Genomic DNA, 24,452 nt, shown 5'->3' on the forward strand with positions numbered 1-24,452 from the left:
CCAAATAAGCTGCTGTAAAAGCTCAATGTTTACACCCATACCTGAAAATGGCTGTAAACAGATGCACAATTATGCAACTGTTCATCTTCGAAAAGCATTAGCAGGGCCTCCTGTACAACCAACAAGAGGACCCGAAGCTGTCTCTGGTCCAGAGAGCTTCAGTGGTTCCTGGATGGTAAGTCAACAACCCAGCGCTTGTTGTTTCCAGCAACCATTGTACAGCAGTAAAACCAACTGACCAAACCTGCTGGAACTCAGATTGGGTTGCTAGGGAACGGGCTGGGCTTCACTAGAGTTGCTAGGTAACGCCACAGTGCCCATCAAATGTGACTTAACAATCGGAACGTTTTTGAAACGACTCATTTTCCAGACACGAAAAACATTTAACTCATTGCTAAAAAAAACAGCTGGTTGTTTATAAAAGCAATAGAAAGGAAAATGAAAGTACAACAAAATACAAAATGTGAATTTTAAACCAACTGTAAGTAAATATTTTACTATGTTACATCAAATTTTAGTGAAACACATTTAATTTTGTAAATTCAATCTTTGGTAATAGTTATATTTATACATCAACTAGTTAATTTTAGTGACAAATCTGTGGAATCACCCAGTTTAAAACGATCCTGGAGGGCTCAGCTGTTTGGGGCACCAACGCTTGGGAGGGTTTCTGAAGAACAAGGCTACAATCTTGATGCTCAATTCCAATTTTTTTTCTAAAATCCCGTTTTTACATATTATTCATGCTACTAATGAAATGCAACCGCAGTCAGACTTCTGTGAGAACGGTTTCCAACCAAAAAAGACCATAGAAGAAGAACGAAGCCCAGCAGCGATCTGTGTATGGGAGGAATAATGGATGCCGCCATCTTTGGATTGATTTTAAAGTTATTCAGCGGTTGGAGTCAACTGACAAGATCATAACAAGTAAAGAGAAAACACAACTAATAGCAACAGCATGTTGTGGAGCATCGACTGCAACTTCTGCTGTGAAATCTGTCTGGATGTGGAGTCAGAACCAAGAGTTGTTTGGTCGTCAGTGACACAGACTACTTTCATAAGTTCATAATTATAATTTTCAGTCGTTGTTTACATGCAGATTTACAGCGTCTGGCTTCGTCTGGTGCAGAATTATGACGTGTAATAATTCTGCGCCATTGTGCTGTTGAGTCTGCAAAAGCTCTGAAAATAATCCCACACGTATTTGATTCAGTTCCACATATGGACGTGGCATATTCGGGTTTTTTGTAGGTGAAAAGATCGAAATTGGGTCGTTCAGACTGCCATAGAAACGCAGGTAAATGGGTCGCATGATCCTGCTGTGTGAAGTTTAGTTTTCAGCACAGCAGTGACTCAAGTCTGGTGTGAAAACAATAACTCTCTACATCTACCAGGAAACTTCCAGAAAAGTGCGAAACAGGCGAAACACAGATTTCCTTTGAACCCAGGCTAAATCCCCACATTTAAAGTTACCTTTGATTTGTAATAACTGGAGCATTGATCTATATATTTGATGTATATTTGACAAAATGTAATGTTTACTGCTTGTTTCATAATTGGTTATTGTGTTGGGTTTTCATCTCGAACTGCCTTGTTGCTAAAATGTGCTAAATTAATAAATAATCAGACTTAAACAGAGCTGAAGACTTAATTTTGTGACCTGGAGATTTTTATTGTTTCGACTTGAAAAAAGCCTAGATTTAATCACAAATTCAGTTTTTCTGTTGTTTTGTGGAATAATTCCCTCAACAGAAGTTGGAAATATCTTCTTTATCTTCTTCAAATATTAACATTACCATAAAAAGGTATATGTTTCTTTTCATTTTAGATAAAAATAAAATGGTGGTTCTTTAAAAGTGGGTATTTTAAACGTTGTGTAATATTAGCAGCCCTGAACGGTCTGAGGGTAAAAATGTCTCTCTGGGTTGTGGCGGACGCAGACCGCCGGCAGACTCGTGAAGTTTGCCTGCTTGGTGTTTTTATTTTGCAGTTGGTGCAGATGATGAACCTGGTTTGGTAAAGCTGCCCCGTCCTGGTCGCCTGTTTCCCCATAAATTACCCAGAAACCTGTGCGGTGGTCTCATTAAAACACCACGCAGGGATTTTCTGCAGCCGTAAAGTAAAAACACAGAAAAAGAGACGAACTTCGAGCAGGACATTCTCAGCAATACTGTGACGTCTTCACGTGAAATATTAACACTAATTATAAGTTTTATTGATTTATAGCTGTGGTTCGACCAACACTTTAGATCAGATTTAAAACATTTTAACTATTAAACTAGTTTATCTGAGATTGTGAATAACAAATGTAGCTTAATGAAAAATCCTTTTAAATATATTAAAAATATTTTGTGCTGGAATCTGATGTAAAAAATATAAAGTTGTTTTGAAATGTTAATTCTAATATTAATTTATGGAAAAATTTGGTTAAATTCAGCTAATTTTATTCAGTAATTTTTAAACTAATTAATATTTTACTAATTAAAACTTGCATAATAATAATTTCTACTCAAACATATTGATGAAAATCCATCCACATATCACTTATGGTTCATTTCTGGTTTTTCACCGATAGTTTGTGCGCTAAGAATCATGGGTAATTAAAACCGCTTCATCCGATGTTCGCTCTTTCTTTCTTTCTTTCTTTCTTTCTTTCTTTCTTTCTTTCTTTCTTTCTTTCTTTCTTTCTTCCTTTTTTTGTATTTGATCATGTAATTTTTATTTCTTGGATAGCAGCAGGAAAATTGATAACATTTATTTACAACCAGCGCTTTGACTTTCTGGCTGTAAATGATAGGAAACTAATTGATGGCGCACTGATTGATTTTGAGCTTTAAATACATTTAAAAATTACATTTTTGACATGAACAATGGAGGACCGTCAAGAGTCCCAGAAGGAGAAATGAAAAAGAAGAAGAAGAAGAAGAAGAGATATTGCGTCCTCAACTCCCTGAAAACCTGAAATGTTCCAGAAGCTGCTTGTTAAAATTTAAAATTAACTGAAAACATAAAGATCAAGTGTTATTTAAATGTGACCATATTGTTTGTAACCCCCTTATGAATGATGACGCTACATTTCAGGGTCATTGAACGCAGCAGGCCGCCGTGCGCGCACCTAAACGCCTCATCTTCGCGCATTTAAACAGGGGATGCCGACAAATCCGACATGAAATAAAACTAATCCCGCGTCTGCGCAGTTGACTTTCTGTCAGGCTGAGTTGATCATAAGTGCTGACTGCAGCCGATGTTAAAGTGGAAGTTGCTGCGTTTGGAAAACATAATCATGAGCGCATCGCGCAGCCTCCAGCGCCCCTCCTCTCCGCTGCGTTGTTAATAATAAAGAGAGAAACTGAATCCGAAGCTGCGATGTTTAATTCATTATTATGTAAGCTATTTGGAGAGTGATTGGACGGTAATTGCTCATTAGGCTTGTATATTTGTCGCTGCACCTTATGTCAGGGCCAGAGGAGCTGTGTAGGGAGGATTCTCTCCTTTCATGGATCCATTTCAGAGGCAATTTGTGAAACAGGACAGATCAGGTTAGACCTGACGAGGCTTTGTGATTGTGACAGGCCGGCCTGCAGGTGCCACCCTTCAATTGGATCCCCTAACTGATGGGATCAGTGGAATAAAACGCGAATCCGCTCCACGGAGCGCATTTTGACTAAAGTTCCTAAAGCCACTTCTCCCATCTTAAAGAGATTTCACCTCGATCAATTATTGACTTCGCGCTCTGACAGGAACCGTCTTCCGCACATATTCCTCCCTCGGCTACTATTCACATTAGTGGTGTCAGCGGACGTAATTATACCTACTAATTGCAGATTAGAGGTTTTGGGTCAGCGGGGTCACTCGATAGGGCCCGGCTACTCGTTTCTGGGCCGGATAATCATTTCACGTCGCGGGATAAATGTTTAATGCAGCGGGCCTTGCAGGTCCAAAACGTCCAAACTTCAGTTCGGGTGTTTTATTCGGTTTTATGGGCAGTTTAGCTGCTGGCGGCGGGTCACCAAAGGGCTGACCCCCTACAACCCACAGCACGAGCGCGTGGCAGTGGATCTGACGCGTCACATCAGGACTCGCGCGCTGGTTTGAATTGACTCAATGATTTTCATGTCTGAATTTGCTCTTTATGGCTACAAACGTCTGGATTTTATTATTATTTATTTAAAAAATAACCGCTGTTTATTAGTAAAACTTATTTTATATAATGTTATTTTAAAAAGTTATTTAATGTTTAGAAAATGTAAAATAAGAAGATTTTTTTAATAAGACTAAAGGTTTTGTTTTTCTTTTTACTCGCATTTTGAAGGTAAAACTTATTGACTTTTTGTTTATAAAAGTACATAGAGCACAAAATAACTGATTTCTGTTTTTCACATTATTATTGTTTTAAAGATGTTTCATAGATTTAAACCAAATAAAGAAGAAAAACAAATTATTGTGCTCAATTTTTCACTTAATGATCGTAACGCGGCTCCTTCATTTTTTTTACATCTAAAATATTGAAAATGTCTCGTATAAGATGCAGTTTTGCTTTTTCCGTTTTCTTTTTCATCTGTTTCTGTGGAGGTTTATTTGGCTTCCTATTTATTTATTTTTTTCAATAATTTAAAATATTATATAGAATTCAAAAAGTTTTAATTATTGTTTCGAAGAAGTTGCGTGGTTTAATTTATTTGTTGTTGTTTTGGTTTTTTTTGGGGGGGGGGGGCACGTTTTTAAAATTTTTTTTTTTTTTTTTTACAACTTCTCAGAACAAAAAACATTTAATCGCCTTTTAATGACGCTTTAAAAAACAAAAATACGCCTAAAATTTGCTCTATTTTTTGTCAACTTCCGCCTAATTAAAAAAATAAAATCCAGGTGAGAATCAAACGTGTTTAATCAAATTTTAGCAGCCTCTAATGAGGATTCCGTCCTGTCTCCTGTGTGTCCAAACAGGCGCACAAAGGCTGATTTTTGGGGGGGTAAGAAGAGGGAGAGCTGTGCGCCAAATTTGTTTGCGGTGGATCAAGGCTCACCGCCTCCACTGCACTTTCTTTATCTTAATTCCAACTTGAAAAGATATAATTATCTAGTTTGAACAGGACTGCTATCAAATCCTTCTTTATAGGCAGGGTGGGGAAAAGCTCGAGTGGATTGTGAGGCTCTGAGCCGCTCCGTGTTGCCCGAGATAGGAGTAATGAAGTTGTGGAGTCCGGAGATACAAAGGGCATTAACCTCATTAGCATGAAACCTTTTCTTCTAACAATTGTGGGACCCTTTCAGTCCTCTAATCCCCCGTATTTCAAAGCTGGGTTTGTAATAAAGCTTTTAGTTTTTTTCTCTCTAAAGCTGATGGTATTCTCCCTCTCTGTGTCTCTTTCTAGATTTTTATTGCTGTTATAATCTGCTGGTCGTTTATTAAGAACTAAAACACTCGTTTCTATTCACGAAACAATTTAACATAAAACTGCAGTTTTTCTGGAAAGTCAGAAAAAATATAGCAATCCTTGTTGAATTAATTGTTTTCATATTTTTAACGCGGATTTTGTGTTTCTGTTTGATTTTAATGAACAGTTTCTTGCTCCAGTTCTGACTGAAGACTTTTTCAGACAAAGATCCCATTTTGCGGCGCATTGCAACCTTCCCTTATCGCGTCGTGAGGGGTAGTCAGATTGTACTAAATTATGTCCAAGCGAGCCTCCCCCCTCCTCTAACCCACTCCTCCTCTTCGGATCCGTGGATTAAGAGATTAAAGTGGACCACTGGGCAACGCATCCCCTTTCCCCCCTCATATTACCCGCATGATAATTGCCCAAACTGATTTGCACTTCCACAAAAGCCTTGCACAGGGGGCCTCTTTGTAGCTGCAGCGCAGCAGACTCTGCAGCCGCCCCCCGAAAAATAAAACCAGCGCAGTGAGTCTGAAGACGCGCCGCAGCATCCCGCTTCCAAAATGGAAAAAAAAAAACTCTCACTGCGACAAATTATTGCGCATTTTTTCCCGATTTCCGCATCAGAAGCCTCATTTACTGCGACTGCGCGGTTTTAATTAAAAGTCATCCAATTGTACTGCGCGCGACATACTGATAAAACTTTATTGACAAAATATTGACAATTACATACTTCTTGGAAGTATACTTTGTGTTAAAATTGTAGCAAACTTAACACAAACACAAAAATATTTACATTCTGTAAAAGGGGGTTTGAACAGAAACAGGAACTTTTAGCATTTCTGTACATGGAATACGTTCAGTGCCTGAAGTTTGTTTGTTTTTTCTCTGTTTTTTTTTTTTTTTTTTAGTCCTTCACTGAGTCCTGACAGGAGGATGCAGAGCGACTCGGTTCTGGTTCTGGTAAAGCTTTGGGTTGAAGGAACGTCCTGATATCTTCCCTTTCACTGCTGCGCTATGATTCACCTTTTAGAAACAAAAATAATAAAAAAATGTTTTCTTCTGCTTTAAAAAAATCAAAACACCGCTACTTCATATGTTTTCACAATCACTTTTACACGAGAATCATCAAGGAAAGACTGCACACTTTGTAGAAAGGAAGAAGCACGACATCTCTCTGTTGGAAAATAGAGTTAAAATGAAAAAGAAATTGAATTTTCTTCTTTTTTTTTCCCCTCTTTAGTCAAATTAAAAGAACTACGGGGGAAAATATTAAACCATGCATTTCAAGTTTTACAAAAAAAAAAAAGTAGTTTGGTGTTTTGGTTTCTTGGGTGAAAAAAAATCTTCTGAAGTGCAAACGTCCAATAAGAATTGGAGAAAAATTGAAAATTAGGTGGAGGTGTGAGGGCTTGTAGTGGCGGAGCGGAGTGGGTTCAGGTAGGCGGACTGAGGCGCAGCTTCCCGGCCCGGTTGGACCGACAGAGCCGCTCCGTGCAGCAGGACCAGCCTCGGCCTCCGTTTCTCCTCCATCTGACCCTCCGACAGTCTCTGCCCCGCATCCTGTATCCTTATCCTCCTTCATTCAGACAATTCTGAGAAAGTCGGTCCCATTTTGGATTTTTCTTTTCTTTTTTTAATCGTCCGAAGTGACATCAATTTCCTCCGGGCTCGCCTGTTTGGTCGCCAGCCTCCAGCGGTTTATGTGATGCGAGCCTTTCTTCTTCTGCTGCGACTCCGAGCCCTCCTCCTCCAACTTCTGCCGCTTGAACTTCGTCCTTCGGTTCTGGAACCACACTTTTACCTGAGGAGGAGCGGGACAAAAGAGGGAGACAGAAAACAAGCCGGATCAGTATCAGGAGATAAACCTGCGATTGGTCCGCGCGTAAAAAGGAGAGCAAAGAGGGGGGAAAATGCGCTTAAATTTCAAGGAAAGATTAAATTACCAAATTACAGCAAAGAGCAAAATAAATATAAATACACCATGCATGATGATACTTCTCACAGTTACAGTTTTATTATCGGCAAAAACGTCTATCTGATGTCAACACACTCTTCTAAATGGATTTGTCAATAATCAATACCGACGTCTTAATCGATAAATTATCCGCTACTTTGCTTTGTCACTCCTAAATGGCCGCTGAGGTGCGTTTAATAAACCTTCAGAGGGGCTAATTGAAGGAGGTGACGGTTCATTTCTCCCCTCGGCTTCAGCGGACAAAAGACGGCGGCCTGGTGGGCTCAAACAGCGGCTTAAACATAGCAGCGCCTCGCTCTTTGTGTCCACTATCCCATAAAATGGTTAACTGGTTAATTTGCCCTCCATTTTGAAAGGCAACATTCTCTCATCCGTAGCCCCTCCGCCTCCCCAAAACAAAGTAATCCAAGCCCTTCTGAAATGAGGTTAGGGCCTTTACAATGACCGGCAGGAAGCCCCCCCCCACCGCCGCGGTCCTCGGTTGACAAGACGCATTTACGGACCCCGGTCTGCAGAAACAATTTGCGGGCTTGATCGTTGGGAATTATTGTTTTGCAAACGTCAACAGCCATCTTTAGATCCGTGCGTAAATATGGAGTCCTGGTAAATTATAATAATAATAATAATAATAATAATAATAATAATAATAATAATAATAATAATAATAATAATAATAATAATAATAAAAGCAATAATAATAAAAACGCCATGACGAACGGTGAAAATATATGAACGTCACATGTGACACTCATCAGGAATCAGATGAGACATGAATAAATAAACGTGACTTTAAGCAGCAGGTTTCTGCGCAATAAAACCCCAAACAAAACGGAATAAAAGCAGAAACAGGCGCGACTTTTTGTCATTCACAAATAATAACAATAATAATAAAAAATAAAAAGTTTTTCTTTCTTACCTGAGTTTCTGTGAGGCTAAGGCTGTGGGCGAGCTGCTTCCTCTCCGCTCCCACCACATAATGGTTCTTCTCGAACGCGTGTTCGAGCCGCAGGAGTTGCGAGGGGGAAAAAGCTGTCCGGATTCTTTTGGGCTTTCTGGCCAGCGCGTTGTGCAAAAGGAAGCTCTCCGGACTCGTTTCGTTGCCTGAAAACGAGCAGAAAACGAGGATCCTGGGTGATTTTTTAAACGACTGAATTCACATGTTGACATGAACAAAAGGCCTGAGTTCATCCACAGAGAAACACTGGAAGTGTTGGGTAATAGTTTATTATTTGGAGATTATGGCGTAAAAGTATAAAATTTAACTGAAATGTGTGTTTAAAACGTTTGTTTGTCCTTATGCAACTCTACAGGAGGATATAATTATGGTCTTATTTATTTGGACAATGAGAAACAAAATCGGAATTATCTACAGCGAATATATTACACGTGTAAGCCGCCACTATCATGTAAAATGTGTTGAGAGAAAATGAAATAGGTGCATGAGCAGCTGACAGTGATCAAATGAAAACAAATAAAATAAATATAAAGTAAATAATAATAAAAACGCGGTCTGAGTCATCTGACTCAATGCAAAGCATCGTGAACAAAAATCAAAATTATTTTTAATGATTATTTATTAATTCTTATTTACTTTATATATATATATATATATATATATATATATATATATATATATATATATATATATATATATATATATATATATATATATATATATATATATATATATATATATATATATATATATATGTTTCTTCTTGTAGCATTTATTGTTAACCTTTGAATAAACACTCCAGGCTACAATATGTTGTTATTTAGCTCTAGTTTCATTAAAACCGAAATAAGCCTTATTTCGGTTTTAATACATGTTTTCTCTTTAGATAATTGTAAGTAAACAATATTTTTTATTTCACCTATTTCCCAGTATTCCTAATATTTTTACACACCAGTTTATGTGGAAACTCACAGGTTTCACATGAGCCTCTAACGCCTTTTTTGTGTAACCGATTTTCCAGGATTTCTCATATTTTTTACACGGCAGTTTATGTACAAACTCGAAAGTATTAAGAAAGGTAAGTAAGCCCCAAACGCGGCCGGTCAGCGCGCGTCACGCGTAAAAGCTGAACCGTAAGGAGAACTTACCCTGAAACCTGTGGCCCAGGTACCTATATCTGTGTAATAACCAGGGGTAGAAGGTGGACGGGTCCCGCTGCTGGCTGGCGAAAAGCGGATGCGGACTGTGCGACGAGGAGAGCGGGTGAGCGGCCAGCGCGTGTGGCGGGGCCACCGGGTGCACCGGGACGGCGGAGTTCGGCGGGTGAGAGACCGCCTCTGCAAACACCAAGTCCGGGTTCGAGTAGACGCCCCTGCCGCCCGAGTGAAACCCGTTCAGGAACGGGTTCATCTGGCCGGAGTTTGCATAGCTGAGAGCCGCCGGCCTGATGGGCTCCTCTGAGCGGGACGCCGGTACCGGATTATCCTTCGCCACTAACGATTCTATCGTGAAACACCTCTTGGGTGTGGGTTGAAACATGGTCTGATAGTCCAGATTCCCCAGTTTAGGTCGAAGTTGTCGAAGGCGCCGCTGCTTAAAATTATCCTCCACACCCAAAGAAAAGGGGGGAAAGTTTTCTTCGCTGCGAAATAAGTTGGGAAGCTTGTAGGAAAAAATAAAAAGAGCTCAGCTACTCCCAGACTAATCCATGGATGCGCTGGGGTTTTTTTCCCCGGCCGGGTTGGTGCAAGCAGATTTGTTAGTTCATGAGCCTAATTAGCGCTGCAGCCCCATAAACAGCTTCCTCTGCAGGCTGTAATGGCATGGTGATTGGTCGCTGCTGCTGCCGCCGCCGCTGCTGCTCGCCTTGAGGTGGAGACGGGAAGACGCTTAAAAAGTGCGTCAACGGGGAAGCAGGGGCGCGGAGAGGCGGACTCGAGCGCGCAACACGGAACGGATTCGTCCAGAGAGGAGGCCCCCCGCACACGCGCGCGCACTCTCTCTCACTCGCGCGCGCGCACACATATCTCCGGGACATTTAACTCATTCATCCGAACCATGGAGAGTTGCAGGTTTGCAGCTTGTTTGCATGGAAGGCTCATAAATGACTCACTGAAAGTGATTTTAGGAGGGAGAGTGCGCGCGGCGCTCTGACTGCTTGGCCAATAATTATTTTTAATTAACCACAACAGCTCGCGCCAATTAAAGGCCAGCATGAACATATAACTCCGCTTATTTTACTTATTTCTTTTGGTTTCACACCGGATATTTTAAAAAGAAAACTTGTATTTTTCCTTTCAATTATTTTGGTTTTCAACAGAACAACCAAATAAAAGTCTTGACTGAGTCCGAGCTGCTTTCACGGTTCTCGTTAAGAGTTTGCGTGTACATATTTACACGCAAATAGGTTTCTGCGTGTCAGCATGAAGACAAAAACACGCTCAGGTGTTTGGAGCAGCCTACCTGTGCGTGGATCAGCTGACATGCGGGGCCACGGCCGCGCATCATGCAGGCCTGCAGGGAAGCGGAGGCAGCTGGGAAGAAATGCAAACATTTTAAAAAAATCATTATTATTATTATTATTATTATTATTATTATTATTGCATAGTATCGCATGAATATTGTCATGCTAATATATTACTATAGAAAAGAGTCTATGAAATGTTCTGTGGATTATTTTGTACATGAAGTTTCGTGGAATAAAAATTTGTAACATTAAAATTAAAAGAGCAAAAGCTTCTCAGCACAGACATTTAAACTTATTCGCTACATTAAAAGCATTATTTACATAGCCTCCCCATATATATACATATATATATTATACAACACGCACATCAGAGACGCAAATCACTTAAAATACATATACTTAATATATTATATATGCATATTAATCAAATTGCGTCTCCATTGTACGTGTTGTTGTTCTTGGTCTCTGTTCTTTCATATATATATATATATATATATATATATATATATATATATATATATATATATATATATATATATATATATATATATATATATATATAACAAAATCATTTGTATAATGTTTTACTATTCTATTTCGATCAACTTCGTCGTTTTTTGCCTATTTTGACTTCTAATAACATTAAATTGTTCTATATTTTTTCCACCAGGTCATGACCCCGGCCTGTTTGCGTATTATTTCCTCCAAACTTTTGAATGCTGCTGGTTGATTGCTGAACATGGGCAGCAGGAACCGCAGCGCTTCGTCGTGGCACACGTGGTCCGGCGGGTTGCTGATGTTTTCTGCGAGGGTTTACTGACCTCTACTGGTCGCCAACGGGACTGCGGAACCAATTCCAAAACAAAACTGCATCTGGAGCAAGAAGCTGCTGATTTAGTTGCTGTTGTGGTTAAATATTGTAAGAATATTTGAATAAAAGTTTTATCTCGGCCTGTGGTCCGTCTGAGTCTGATCCGAGAAATCATGTGCATCTATTGCTCAATTTAATAACAGAAATGCATTTATCGTTCTAAAAACTATTTCACACTATTTTATGGTCAACTACGACGTGCATTAGGTCCATTGCAGATGAAAAAAATGGAGTAAATTTCCACCGATAAACTCAAACAAGGAATTTTCTGAGCTCCAAAAGTAAAAAATTTCAGATTTTGAAATATTTCTGCTGCCTAGACATTGAGGCGTTAGCATGCTATGAGACGGTCATAAAGTCGTCAGTCAGAGGCCTCTTCATATTCAATGCAAGACTGACTGCTACTGGAAATCCTTCCTTCCCACAGCATTATCATCCACGACTCTGAAAGACATTGGATTTGAGCTACACAGTTTTTCTCTTTGGGATAAAGTATTTTAAAATTAAATTGTCTTATTTTTTAGTTTAAATAAAGGAGTGAATAGAACTAGATCTTTGAGTTTTAAGCTTTTTCCCAGTTAAATCACTGAACTATAGTTAAAGTACATTATTTGGAAATACTACCTGAAAAGTTTTCAAACAAAAATATATTTTTAGTGCATTTAAATTATACATTTTAACAACTGCAAAGTGTATTTTAAGATTATTCTTATAACAATTTTAATATTTAATTGTGAAGTATATTTTAGAAAAATATATTTATAAACATTAGCATTTTAAAAAATGTTGGATACATTCTTATGTCCAACTGATGACACATTTGAAACGTATTTCAGAAAAATTCAACTTATTCAAAATATTAAATTTTCACAGAATTTTAAGTACATAATTTATACTTTTTGTCTGTTGTGCTAAAGTTTACTTTTTTTTCATGTTTTATAAATCTGAGTTGGAATCAAAACAAAAGAAAAACATTTTTTATAAGTGAATTAAAACTAATACAAAAACTCCTATTTTGCAAAACAAAATCTAAGTTTGTTTTTCTCCCATTAGACACTGAGAAAGAGGCGGTGAGCAAACATTTTTATTACGTAAAGTTGTTCTGTCAACATGCATCCAGCGGCTGCAGCAGGACAGAAGCACACACCGGCTATCAAGAAACCACCTGAATTTTCTGAAGCATGCAAATCAAGATGTGAAACCCACCGGCAAATTAAACCAGGAGAACAACTGCTGCTACTACAGGAGATGCTAATCTGAGTCAGATTATCGATGCAGTCTATGATTAAGAGGCAGTTGGTGATACATAGTTTGCATTGAACGTCAGACCATTTTTAGATTATTGTTAAAGAGGCCACACAAGCTCATTGGGTTACTGATATTAGAGTTGAGGAGGAACCAGTCAAAAAAAAAATCACAAAAAGATAAAATAAATCCCCATGAAGCTAAAGTCTACAAATATTTCATCCAGTATTAGAAGCTAGAAGCTGTGACCCACTGGCTGAGTATTTTTCTCTTATTATTATAGTAATTCTTGTCATGTTCGTCCCAGGAGGCGGAGCAGCCGCTCAGCGCCGGACGGTGGTCCAGCCGTCGTCGTCCGTCTCGTTCTTGGTGCGGCGAGCGTTTTCCTTGTCGGTACGCCAAGCCTTTTCCCCGTCAGCGTCGCACTCTTGCTCCCTCTCTCGCTCTCTGGGGCGTTCCCTCTCACGCTCCTCCCGTTTGTTGTCGCCGCCGCGGCGCCAGGAGCTTCCTGAGGTTGCCGCAGATACAAGAGTTTAAGTTAAAATAAGTTGTTTTTTTTAATTAAAGGAACACATGATACATAAAAAACATTTTTAAAACAGGAAGTTTGCGTTATGAAGCTCCTAATAGCTGTATTTATATTTGTAAACAGTGACCTCTACTGGCTGAATGTCATACTTTGTCTCTATGAATCAGACCAAGCAGAAGTTTCATTTTCTTCTGCAATTCAAGACAAAAAGTTTATATGCAGTTGAAGGGTTTATTTATTTTTTTTCCATTTTTTTCTCCGAAGAGTTTTTGCGGCGCTAGTAGCTCGTATTTTTTCTACAGTAGGCAGACAGGAAGGAGGGTGAGGAGAGGGGGCAAGACATGCGGTAAAGGTCGTCGGGACCGGGAGTCGAACCCGCGACGTCCGCGTCGAGGACTAAGGCCTCCAAACGTGGGGCGTGCTAAGCCCCTGCGAAACCACAGCACGTCCCTGAAGGGTTTATTTCTGCATTTAGGAGATGCACCGATCTGATATTTGTATCGTTCTTGATATTGTAAAAGAAATTCTAGATTGGCATCAATGATAATGTTTCTGATCCATAAGGGCAGATCTACTCAGTCTGATTCTATGCTTTGTGCTCTGAGTGACATCTTGCTTTATTTATTTACTTTACATTGTACCAACCCTCAGGAAGTGAAAATTGTGGATGGATGCATCCCTACTTAAAAGTTACAAACTTGTCAAAAAAACTAAAATTAGTTTCTGAAACAGAAAAGTGTGAAGTTTTTAATACTTCTGGGTTGCAGATGTTTTTCTTAAGGCAAACTGTGACGAAGCTGATGGGTCCGAGCCTTCCTCACCTTCATCAGTATCTCTAGGTGGAGGTCTGTGTTCGCGATCGTCTCGTCTGTCTCTGTCTCGCCGGTCGCTACGGCAGTCGTCCCGGTCGCTACGGCGGTCATCCCGGTCGCTACGGCGGTCATCCCGGTCGCTACGGCGTTCGTCCTTGTCGGTCTCTTCTCTGCGGGAATCCCTCCAGCTTCCTTCCTCGTTGCCTCCTCTCCTCCAGGGATTCTCTTCTCTGAAAACGGTTTCAGATTAGGTTAATAAAATACGAAGCAACAGGAAATCTGTGACCGTTTGAGCGTTTTTTCATCCCCACCTCTGTGGACGACGGTCTCTGAAGCGGTCGCTGGTTCGCTCGTCTCCATCGTCTTCTTCTCCGTCGTCATTGGCGCCGCCGCGGGGCGGCCCCCAGCTCTCCTCTCGGGCTTTTTCCCGCTCACGCCAGCCACCTGAAACAAATATTCACTCATCAGTAACATTTCAACTCAGATCTCACTTTCTGACCTCTAATGGACAGTTTGTTTTCTTTTTATGAGCCAAACTTTTCATTTAAGTTTCTGCAGGTGTTGCCACCTAAAGTTTAAAGCTTTTTAAGACTTTTATGACCATTATTAATGAAATTTAAGACCTGTATCATGAGAGAAAATAACTTTGTTAGCACAGAATGCACGTATCACCCAACGGGTTACAAAGAGGAGTGAGACGAAGACGAAGGTCGCCCAGCCAACTGGCGATAAATGTACTTTCCTACAATAGGTGCAAAAAAGTGAGCTAGCTAGCAAGGTTGTATTAGTAGCCAGTTAGCAGTAGCCTCAACCGCCTTGGGCCACAGGACGAATGAAGATGTCTGTGTTTGACTGAAATATTTGCCTGACAGAAAAGTCCAGTGAAAAAAATAAATTACCCAGAATGTATGAGAGTAAACAGTCCTGCAAGATTTGAGACCTGTTGTTACTGTGTTTAAGGCCAACGTAAGATTTTAAATAAATCCAAGACATTCATATTAGATACATGAATTTTAGGCTTTTTAACCGTCCTGTGGTCTTATAAGTCAGGGTCAATTAGACCTTGCAACCGTTTTACCCGATGCACTTTTCTCGTATGCTCTTTTATAAGTTTTTATTTCTTTGTGGTTTTGTTAACCGACTGTCTGATGGGACACCATCCCCCAGAACTCCACTATCCGATGGATGGTGCTGCGGAACCCCACATCTGCAGCGCTCCTCCTGAGCGTCATGCTAAGACTCCAGGACGGTTAAGGATTCAGACAGCTTGAACACGATTAAATTAAATTCTCCCTGAAACGTTTCAGTTCTCTGAAGGATGATTTTCTTAGAACTGTACCAGGTCTGCCGAGGGGTTTCCATGGCTTGGCGTCCTCACCGCGGCGCGGGCCATCATCCATGTCTCTTCTGGGGCCCCAGTCGTCGTCAGCCCCACGTCTGGAACCCCTGGAGTCATCAAGCCCCCTGCGAGGACCCCTGTCATCATCAAAGCCACGTCTGGGTCCACGGTCGTCGTCGAAGCCGCGTCTGGGTCCACGGTCGTCATCGAAACCGCGTCTGGGTCCACGGTCGTCGTCAAATCCTCGTCTGGGTCCGCGGTCTTCGTCCCCGCCCCTCCTGGGACCTCTGTCGTCGTCGAAGCCTCGGCGCGGCCCACGGTCGTCATCCATCTCCCTGCGAGGCGGACGCTCATCGTCTCCTCCGCGACGCGGACCTCGGTCGTCGTCAAAGCCTCGGCGAGGCCCGCGGTCATCCCCGTCACGGCGAGGACCGTCCCCACGCCTGAAGGGGCCGTCCCGCTCCTCTCGGTTGTCTTCTCGGCCCTCCTGTCTCCAGTCCCTGCGGAGGAAACGCTTCCCGTTTAAAACCGACACTGAAAACAGTGGTTGGAATGTGTCCATTCTACACACTTGTCAGGAACCGGGCGGCGCCATTCCGAGTCGCCGTCAGTTTTCCTTCTCCACCCTCCCTCGTCCTTCTCCTCCTGTGACACGACAAGATGTTAGTCCAGAATCCCCGTCCCCAGAAGCAACATCAACCAGTTATTCTACCCATTTTTCCAGTTTTTACTGTAAAGCAGTAAAAACTGTTTTTTGGCTTTTACCATTAAAAACTGGTTCTTACTGGTTTTTACTGAGTTTTATAATAAATCTGTCAAGTTATAATAAAAACAAATCAGTCAAATGCCAATATGTGATTCTATTGTTACATGTTGAGAAAATCTGCCGTTTTTTATAACAAACTGCTGGATAATTGAATTTCAGAAATGAGGAAGTTCGTAGGTAAGGAAGGAAGGAAGGAAGGAAGGAAGTCTGGTAAGAAAAAAAGCTAAGAAAGAAAAGGATGGATAAAGACAGAAGGAAGAATGAATGTAAGAAGAGACTAAGACTGAAGGAAGGAAGAAAAGAGTCAAACTTGTATCTGCAGGCAGAACATTCCTCAGATTCAGCTTTATGTTCTGGTTTTGTCTGACCTCTCCGGTTCTGTCAGACCTCTCAGTACTCTGAAACTTCCGGTTCTGTCATTCCTACCTTGGGTTTCTTCTCCTGTGGGCTGACGGTCTTCTGCCGGATGCGCTCCTCTATCTCCTGCTGTCGCGCGCGCTGTTTGCGCTCCTGCTCCTCCAGTTTGCGCAGACGCTCCTGGTACTCCCGCTCCTCCTCCTCACGGCGCTCCTGCTCCAGGCGCTCTCGCTCCTCACGCTCTGTTTGGAAAAAAAAAAGGATGTCATCACTTTGTACCAACAGGTAAACAATTAATTTTAAGTTTTATTTGTCTGCGGTAAACTAAACTCTGATCATTTGACTCGAACCTTTCTTGAGCTGCTCCTCGTGGATCCGCTGAGCCTCCTCCTCCTTCTGGCGGTAGAACGTGTTACGTCGGTCCTCTTTGCGCTGCCTCTTCCTTTCTTCCATGCGCGTTTTCCTCTCCTCCACCAAACGCTCCTCAAACGTTTTAAGTTTTTCCTTTAAAGACCAAATAAAGACACTGAATGTCTGCTGTAAATTCATCAGGTTCTGCTTCACCCTTCAGCTGCTGCAAACCTCGTAGATGAAGCTGCGGGCCGCCGTGATCTTGGCCAGGAAGCCTTCCTTGTCCTCCATCATCCTGGACATCCGCTTCTTATGCTCCAGAGCTTTTTCCCGCTCGATCTTCAGGTTGTTGATCTAAAACAGGAAACATGCTGTTAGACTCTGAGTAGTACGGCAGAGGATTAGTGTCACTGAAAAATACATTTTTGGATTTAATCTGAGAATTTAGACTTTAGCTTTACGAGAGCAAAAGTTAAAATATTTAGAGAAAAAGTCCACAGGACACTCTGCTTGGAATCAGAGTCAAAGTTTCCTCACACACCCTGTCCTCCTCTTGGAGCTCCCACAGCTCCATGTCTTTGACTCGCTGTTCCTCATACGCCTTCTTGATCAGAGGAATCTCCTCGAGGCGTTTTGCCCTCTCAAAGTAATCAATCTGTAGAAAAACAACCATCAGAATTTAACTTCCATCTAGTTTTCTTATATCTTAACAGATTTCTGCTGCAGATTAGAGACCAACCTTCTTCTCTTGATTCTTCAGACGCTCCTGAAGTTCCTTCTTCTCCTTCTCCAGCTGCTCCACCTGTTTGGCCATGATGAAGTCAGGATCCAGCTCCTCCAGGTCCTGTTTCAGAGTAAAAATAAAAAATCTTTTGAGTGTGTATGAATTAGATGACGATTATCTCAATAATTGATTCATTATGATAAATCAGATTAATCGTTTCAGCCCTTTAAATTAGTGTTTGTCATTAAACTTCACCTCAATGTCAATATCCTTGAAAGCTTTGGCTCCCAGCTCTGTTTTCTTGATCTGCTCCAGTCGCTCGCGGACCGTCTTCTTCTTGATTTGTTCGTGTTCTTGCATGATGCGCTCCTTCTCCCGCTCCTTGGCCTCCTGCCGCAGACGCTCCTCCTCGGCTTTGCGGACCTTCTGCATCTCGGCTTCTCGTTGCTCCAGCTCCTCCTTCTCCCGCTGGATGTTCAGGCTCTCCAGGCGCTCCTTGCGCTCCTCGATGGTCTGCCTGCGGGCCAGGATGCGCTGGTGGTCCTTGCGAGCGTTTTTCAGATACGCAGCGATGGCCTGCTGGTTATGTTCATCGCGCTCTTGCTGGAAAGGAATAAAAAACAGTTTTGTTCAGACAAAAATCCACCTCAGCTACTGTAGTAAGAAGCGATCGCTTGATAAAAACATGGTTTTGAACAAATTCTGGTTTAATTTCCATCAAAACAAAGAAAGCAGACTATAGAGCAGAGCATTCTGGGTAAATGCAATCAAAAGAAATGTGCTAGAAAAATTGACATGTGAAAAATGTCACACTGTAAGTAAAATAATCTGCCAATGGAACTAGAACTTTTTCATCAATATAAAAACAAATACTCAAAACAAGCTCCTGTATCTAACTAAAAAGTTACTTTTAAGTTAGTTTGTCTTTTTCCAAGTGTACAAAGACATTTGCACTAGAAACTAGACCAAAATTACTTGGTAAGATTTTGTGTTTTTGCAGTGAACTCCAACTCTTCCTGCATTTGACTCATTACGTTAATATGAGTTTCATGTTTCCATCATTTTCTTTCTCATAACAAATGTTTTCTATGTTTGTTAGAAACTCATTTGTATCTCTGTGTTTTTACATTTTTAGTAAAAAAATAAAAAATCCAAATTGTTGCAGAAATGTTGCGTTGAACATAAAAACAGACGATGACGGATTATGAACATGGACTGGCCATGAGAGCAAAGGCCACAGTAAGCGTGGAGCGTTGAACGAGCGAGGAAGCTCACCAGGTTAGAGGCAGGTTTGATGACCTGGATGGCTTTAGCCAGGGAAGCAGACATGGCGGTCAGCTGGTTCCTGATCTGCTCCGACGGCATGTTCTGCAGGAACGGACCGACCGGAGAATCCTCTTTGGTTGAGTAGTTCAGGTCGGAGCCGAAGCTCAGCGTTCGAGACGTGTGGTCGATCCGGACCTACAGGAAGCATCAGGAAGTCCAGACACGTTGTGTAAAAAACCTTCAGAGCAGCTGGACTCTGTCGTCCAATCAGATGCTTACCTGGAGATCGCAGTGGCGAGCAGCGTCCACGATTGAGCGCTCCAGCTGGAAGGCGTCCACGAAGGGAACCAGGGAGGCCAGACGGCTGAACTCGATGCTCTGGTAGATCTGAGCCACCTTAAAATTGAAAAAAAAAAAGACAAATTAAACCTTTATCATGTTTTAGTAAAGTTACGGTTAGCAGGAAGAGGATTTACCTGCTGCAGGAGTCTAAGGATGGTGTTGCTCTGCAGGTGAGGGACATACTGCTGCAGGTCTGCCTCCTTCTCAGCCTGATCTCTCACCCAATTCAACACCTGAGACCAAAGTCACAAAACAGGGCAAAAAATTATCCAGATGAAATATTTTAAACACACATAAATTAACTTTAACAGTATTAATTGTCACATGGTGAGGAGTTGTCTACCTTCGTCACTCTCCCACTCAGCTTGAGCGGATGAAAGTCGACCTCCAGCCAGTTGTAGAGCTCCTTCACTTCAGGGACGATGTACTGCAGCAGGTTAAATCTCACCTACAGCAGAAACATTCAAGCATTTATGAGAATAAACTCAAACATTTAACTGTAGCCAAGAGAAAAAAACTGTTTAAAAAGGTTAAAAATCTGAATCAAGCTTCAGAAAACCAAATGTAAAACTTTAAGAGGTTTTTAATACCACTTTGAATTAGCATCTAGCCTTGTATGGGTTGGCAGCAGAAGTGACTCAAACATCATCCAGCCAACTAGCCAATAACTTTGCAATTAGCCATGATAGATTGGTTTTCAGGGAGTTAGCTAGCTAGCAAGGGTAGCTGATTAGCCGAAGCCTCAAGTCACAGAACTAAATGAAGACGTAGATGTGGACACATAGTGCCATTTGATAGCACAACAAAGTAACTATGTTACATTCAGTTGTTATAGAAATGTTATAAATATATATATACATCAAATATGATACAAAATGTTTTTTTTACTTTGTAACGCCTTGAAATTGGGCAACACTGCAGGTCTGTTTTTGTAACACGAGTCCATCCTACAAAACAAACTATGATCTTGAAATTCTGTTTCTGTGACTCTCTAGATTCTGGAGATCCACAGAAACAGTTAGGGCGAGCCTGATTTGGCCCGCGAGCCTCCAGTTTGACACATGCGCTAAGCTACAGCGTACCATGTCGTTGATGAGGCTCTGGCGGGTCGGTGGGGACTGGAGGCCCAGCAGGGTGGCCAGCCGGCGGTGCTTCTCCACGATGATGCCGTCCATGTCCAGAAGCCGAGCGATGTCGGTGCGTTCAGGGGTAATGGGAATAGACAGAGTGGCCAGGAGGACTCTGGTGGACATCCTGGAGATCAAAATAAACCGTTTCACCACATGTTCTCACTTCACCACACCGCTCTTTGAAACAACAGCAATACCTCTGCATCTCGTCCTGGGTCAGATTCTTGCGCATCTCCCTCGACAGATGGTAGAGGCGGTGGAGAGTGCAGGCGTGGAAGAGAGCGTTCCCAGACTTCCAGAAGACCGTGGAAACCTTGTTGTAGTAGTTGGCCATGAGCTGTGGCTTGGGAGGCTTCTTGGAGAGGGCGAAGAGGCCGTGGATGTCCTCGACGGCCTTAAACGCTTCCTAAAGGACAAAACCGAGGAGAAAAGGTATCGGTGGAGTGTTCTGGTTGTGAAGCTGGATTTAAACATGTTTTCCAGCTCAAACATCAGAGATTGTAATCTCTGATTGTAATTCTGATGTTTTCCAATGATAGCTTATTTTTATTGTCCAAATTCACAATAGGGCTGCAACTGGGCATGGCAAATTAAAAAAAGGCTACATTTTCATTTGCATCCAACAAATAACTTGATTAAAACTTTTACCAAAGTCCCAGCACTAATATTAAATTAAATAGATCAGATCCAGCTCAGAACAAACAGCGGATTGTTGTTGGAGAGGTTCTGACCGACCTGCCAGAGCTCCATGCTGATGGCGCTGTCCAGCTGCACCAGCCGCGTCTCCAGGTGCATGGACTGGCTCTCAGGGTTGTTCAGGTTAATGGCGGTACTCTGGTTGTGGTGCCGCTGGATCTGACCCAGATGCATGCGCAGGTTGTCGCACAGCTTGCGAAACTCTGCTTTTCGGGTGTACTGCAGGCAGAACTTGAAAGCTGCAGGAGAAAAAGAAACAAGAATCGGTTTTCTGGGAGTTTTTTTCTTGTCGAAATCTTCAAATCAAATAACTAGAAGTAGCAGAAACTTTTAAGCACTTTTGTAGCCACTCATCCCTAAAGATGAAGTAAAGTCATTACTATAGCGCTAGCTACCTTGCTGGGCGATGTCGTGATACAGACGCTCCACCTTGGAGTTGTTTCTCAGCAGGTCCAGGCACTGGCGGTACGACTCCCACAGGAACTTCACCCACGGCGTGAGCAGCAGGCGGTCGGTACGATCCTGGGTGTCCTCCCCGCTCACAGCGCTCAGCAGCACGCTGCAACGGCACAAAGGACGTTAGATATCAGAAAGGTTCTTTAATTGCAGCGTTTCCTTTAGGGGGCCAAAGATTAATCAGCCCCAATTTCTCTAATTTTGGATGATCGGTTCATATTTACATGTGAAACTGATATTTTCTACCAATACATTGATGTTGTCTTTTCTAAGAGAAGGCTACCTTCTACCGTTGCCAACTTTGCTAATGTTTTACAATATTTAGTACAGAAACTAATTGGCATAAGCTAAAATCAGTCAGGCTTTTTAAATATCGGAGATCAGCCAGAAAACTGCACTCGATACACTCTTAATTTCTTTTAACAACTGTAATGACAGCTACTGCTGATGATACCTTCAGGTCTGCTATCTACTGCGATTAAGACTTTTAACCCTCCAGAGGTCTTCAGAGACTGGGTCATTTGGATCCCACGACTCTTTGTCAACTTTGGGGTTGGTTCTTTTGAAAATTTGTGCTGAGCTCACACAAGCGGTGTGACTTGGTGCACAGACTGTTGCACTCAGTTCAACGAGTCAAATAGACAATCGGCCACATAGGGACAGAAATCACTCACAACGTGATCTGCTGTTACCAGAAAGGCTGACAAAATGAACAGCATCAACTGAGAACACCAACAAATACTACAAGTCATCTTTAGGTAAACGCTGGATTAGATGGTTTATCTTCTGGTTAACCATAAGTTCACCTTTCTGGAGTCTGGATGTTGTCCAGGTCCTCGATGTCCAGAACCATCTGCTGTGACTCCTCCTTGGCTGTCTCCGTCTTTTCCTCTGCCAGCTTCAGGTAAGCCCTGACCACATCCTCCAAAGATTTGATGTTCACCTGAGAGGAAAGACAAAGGCTTTAATTTACCACGATGTGAACAGACATCCCAGATGTAGCCGCTGTTACTGTTTCCTCCCAACCTGCTGGCAGATGTTCTTGTACTGGTAGAGACCCTCTTTGGCCAGGTGGCTCTTGCGCAGATCCACACACAGCTCCAGGTACTTGAGCATGATGGGCTCGTGGATCTTCTGCCATGTTCGATGTTTTTTACTCTTGATAACATCGTACAAAACATCCAAGGCTGGCTGCTTCTTGCCGACCTCAAGAAATTCTGTTTAAAAACAAGTCAGAGAAATTCCTTAATAAACAAATAAATCTTTATTTAATCATAACAGTGAATATAGTTCTTATTTATACTGCTGTATAGGTAATTATGGCAGAAAACACCTATTTTAAACAGGCTTCTGTAGAACACCAGTTATATTATGTTTCTAACCAATTGTTATGAAAATGGTGTGTAAACTTTTAAAATGCGAATTAGCTGTGTTTGGAGTAAACCAACTATGGCATGCAAAGCGTAACTTTGTAAGATAGTAATAAACAGGAAGTAGAAGTTGCAAACTAGCAAGTTTTGTGCTTCTGGTAAGGCACAGACCCACCACTGGATGGGAGCCTTCGCTATGTCAGAACTTATTCTGCAAATGTGTTTCCATCTCTTCAGCCTTTTAAATAAAGAAAAAACAACTAAAAACTAACTCAAGCGATGCAAAATGGAGGAAGATGTTTAGAATTTTGCCGTTTCTGCCAAACTTTTTGAAAAAGATTCACTATTAAGTGTGATGTTTTTCACCAAATTGTTATCTTTTCCAAGCTATTTAAAATTTAAATACCTTTATTGATAGTCTAATGGCAAAAACAGGAGAAAATGGTTTCTATTTAAAAATGTAACAAGTCGGGATTTATTACTATGATCATTTGTAAAATGAAATTGAACAATAAAAGACACTTGCTATTAACTTTAGTAAATATTTATGTAATTGTGGCGCTCGGTTTGGTACAAGTTTTCAATTTTGATTACATTTTCCCACAAAGTTTTACATCCTCGATCTACAGGCAACCGAAACATCTAATTTGCCTAGTAACAATCCTATCCAATGTCATTAGCGGAGCTCAATCTGCAATAAAAACATAATTGATCAAATTAACGTTATCCACAAAAATTTAGAAAAACGCCGAAAACCGTTAAACACAGCTGTTTCTACCGACTGTAGCAACTAGGCCCAAAGAACAACCATATAAACGCTAACAACGTTGGTTTATTTTATATAAAAATGGACACGTGCAACAAAGTGTTGTCAACAACGTCTTTTTGTTTGTCAAATAATGTTAACACTGACAAAGTACGACGTTATCATTTACTAACCACTGTGACATGTACAAATGTGGCCTAGATGTCGCTACAACTAGCTTAGCGCGCCATTCCGACTCGCATTAGCAGTTAGCATCTCTGAGGTGACGCGGCTGGAGTCAGCATTAAATCCAGGAGCAGCTCAAACTCACCGTTCGCTCGCTTGAGAGCGTTTTCTGGCCGCTGGAAATACGCCGGCATCTTGGTGATGTGCTAGTGCAACTCAAAAGTGACTGACTTGGTTAAAACCGCAGTAATTTCACCAGTCCATCCAGGCCACACACTCACTCAGGACGACGGCGCTGGCTGAAAGGATGTACCGCGTGAGCGACCGGAGAAAGGTTGCCAGGTGCGAAGCACACTCCCCTTTAGGAAAAGTCACAGAGTGAAAAACGTGTAATGAGCTTTTTGTTTTACCAATTGGGTTGGTTGATATTATTTTTTTATCACTTATACTAAATATTTAATATGAGTATGAACACATTACTCGATTATT

At 41.5% G+C, this 24,452-nt stretch overlaps 2 protein-coding genes across 2 annotated transcripts; both read right to left on the reverse strand.

Moving 5' to 3' along the window:
- Positions 1 to 6,069: 6,069 nt before the first annotated feature.
- Positions 6,070 to 10,202, reverse strand: emx2 (empty spiracles homeobox 2). The gene is made up of 3 exons (XM_005795190.3): positions 9,460 to 10,202; positions 8,273 to 8,457; positions 6,070 to 7,182 (listed from the first exon to the last, which is right to left on the reverse strand). The coding sequence occupies exons 1-3, from the start codon at positions 9,848 to 9,850 to the stop codon at positions 7,015 to 7,017; spliced, it is 744 nt and encodes a 247-aa protein (XP_005795247.1). The 5' UTR covers positions 9,851 to 10,202; the 3' UTR covers positions 6,070 to 7,014.
- A 2,515-nt stretch (positions 10,203 to 12,717) lies between these two features.
- On the reverse strand, positions 12,718 to 24,157 carry eif3a (eukaryotic translation initiation factor 3 subunit A). Its single transcript, XM_005795191.2, has 22 exons — positions 24,109 to 24,157; positions 22,689 to 22,879; positions 22,469 to 22,605; positions 21,602 to 21,765; positions 21,246 to 21,445; positions 20,708 to 20,916; positions 20,463 to 20,634; positions 19,724 to 19,828; positions 19,515 to 19,613; positions 19,318 to 19,434; positions 19,048 to 19,233; positions 18,028 to 18,375; positions 17,788 to 17,892; positions 17,590 to 17,703; positions 17,280 to 17,402; positions 17,048 to 17,201; positions 16,767 to 16,939; positions 16,146 to 16,219; positions 15,575 to 16,074; positions 14,547 to 14,679; positions 14,245 to 14,465; positions 12,718 to 13,402 (listed from the first exon to the last, which is right to left on the reverse strand). The coding sequence occupies exons 1-22, from the start codon at positions 24,155 to 24,157 to the stop codon at positions 13,218 to 13,220; spliced, it is 3,759 nt and encodes a 1,252-aa protein (XP_005795248.1). The 3' UTR covers positions 12,718 to 13,217.
- Between the last annotated feature and the right edge of the window lie 295 nt (positions 24,158 to 24,452).

Source organism: Xiphophorus maculatus, chromosome 22 (assembly GCF_002775205.1).
Source record: "Xiphophorus maculatus strain JP 163 A chromosome 22, X_maculatus-5.0-male, whole genome shotgun sequence".
NCBI lineage: Eukaryota > Metazoa > Chordata > Actinopteri > Cyprinodontiformes > Poeciliidae > Xiphophorus > Xiphophorus maculatus.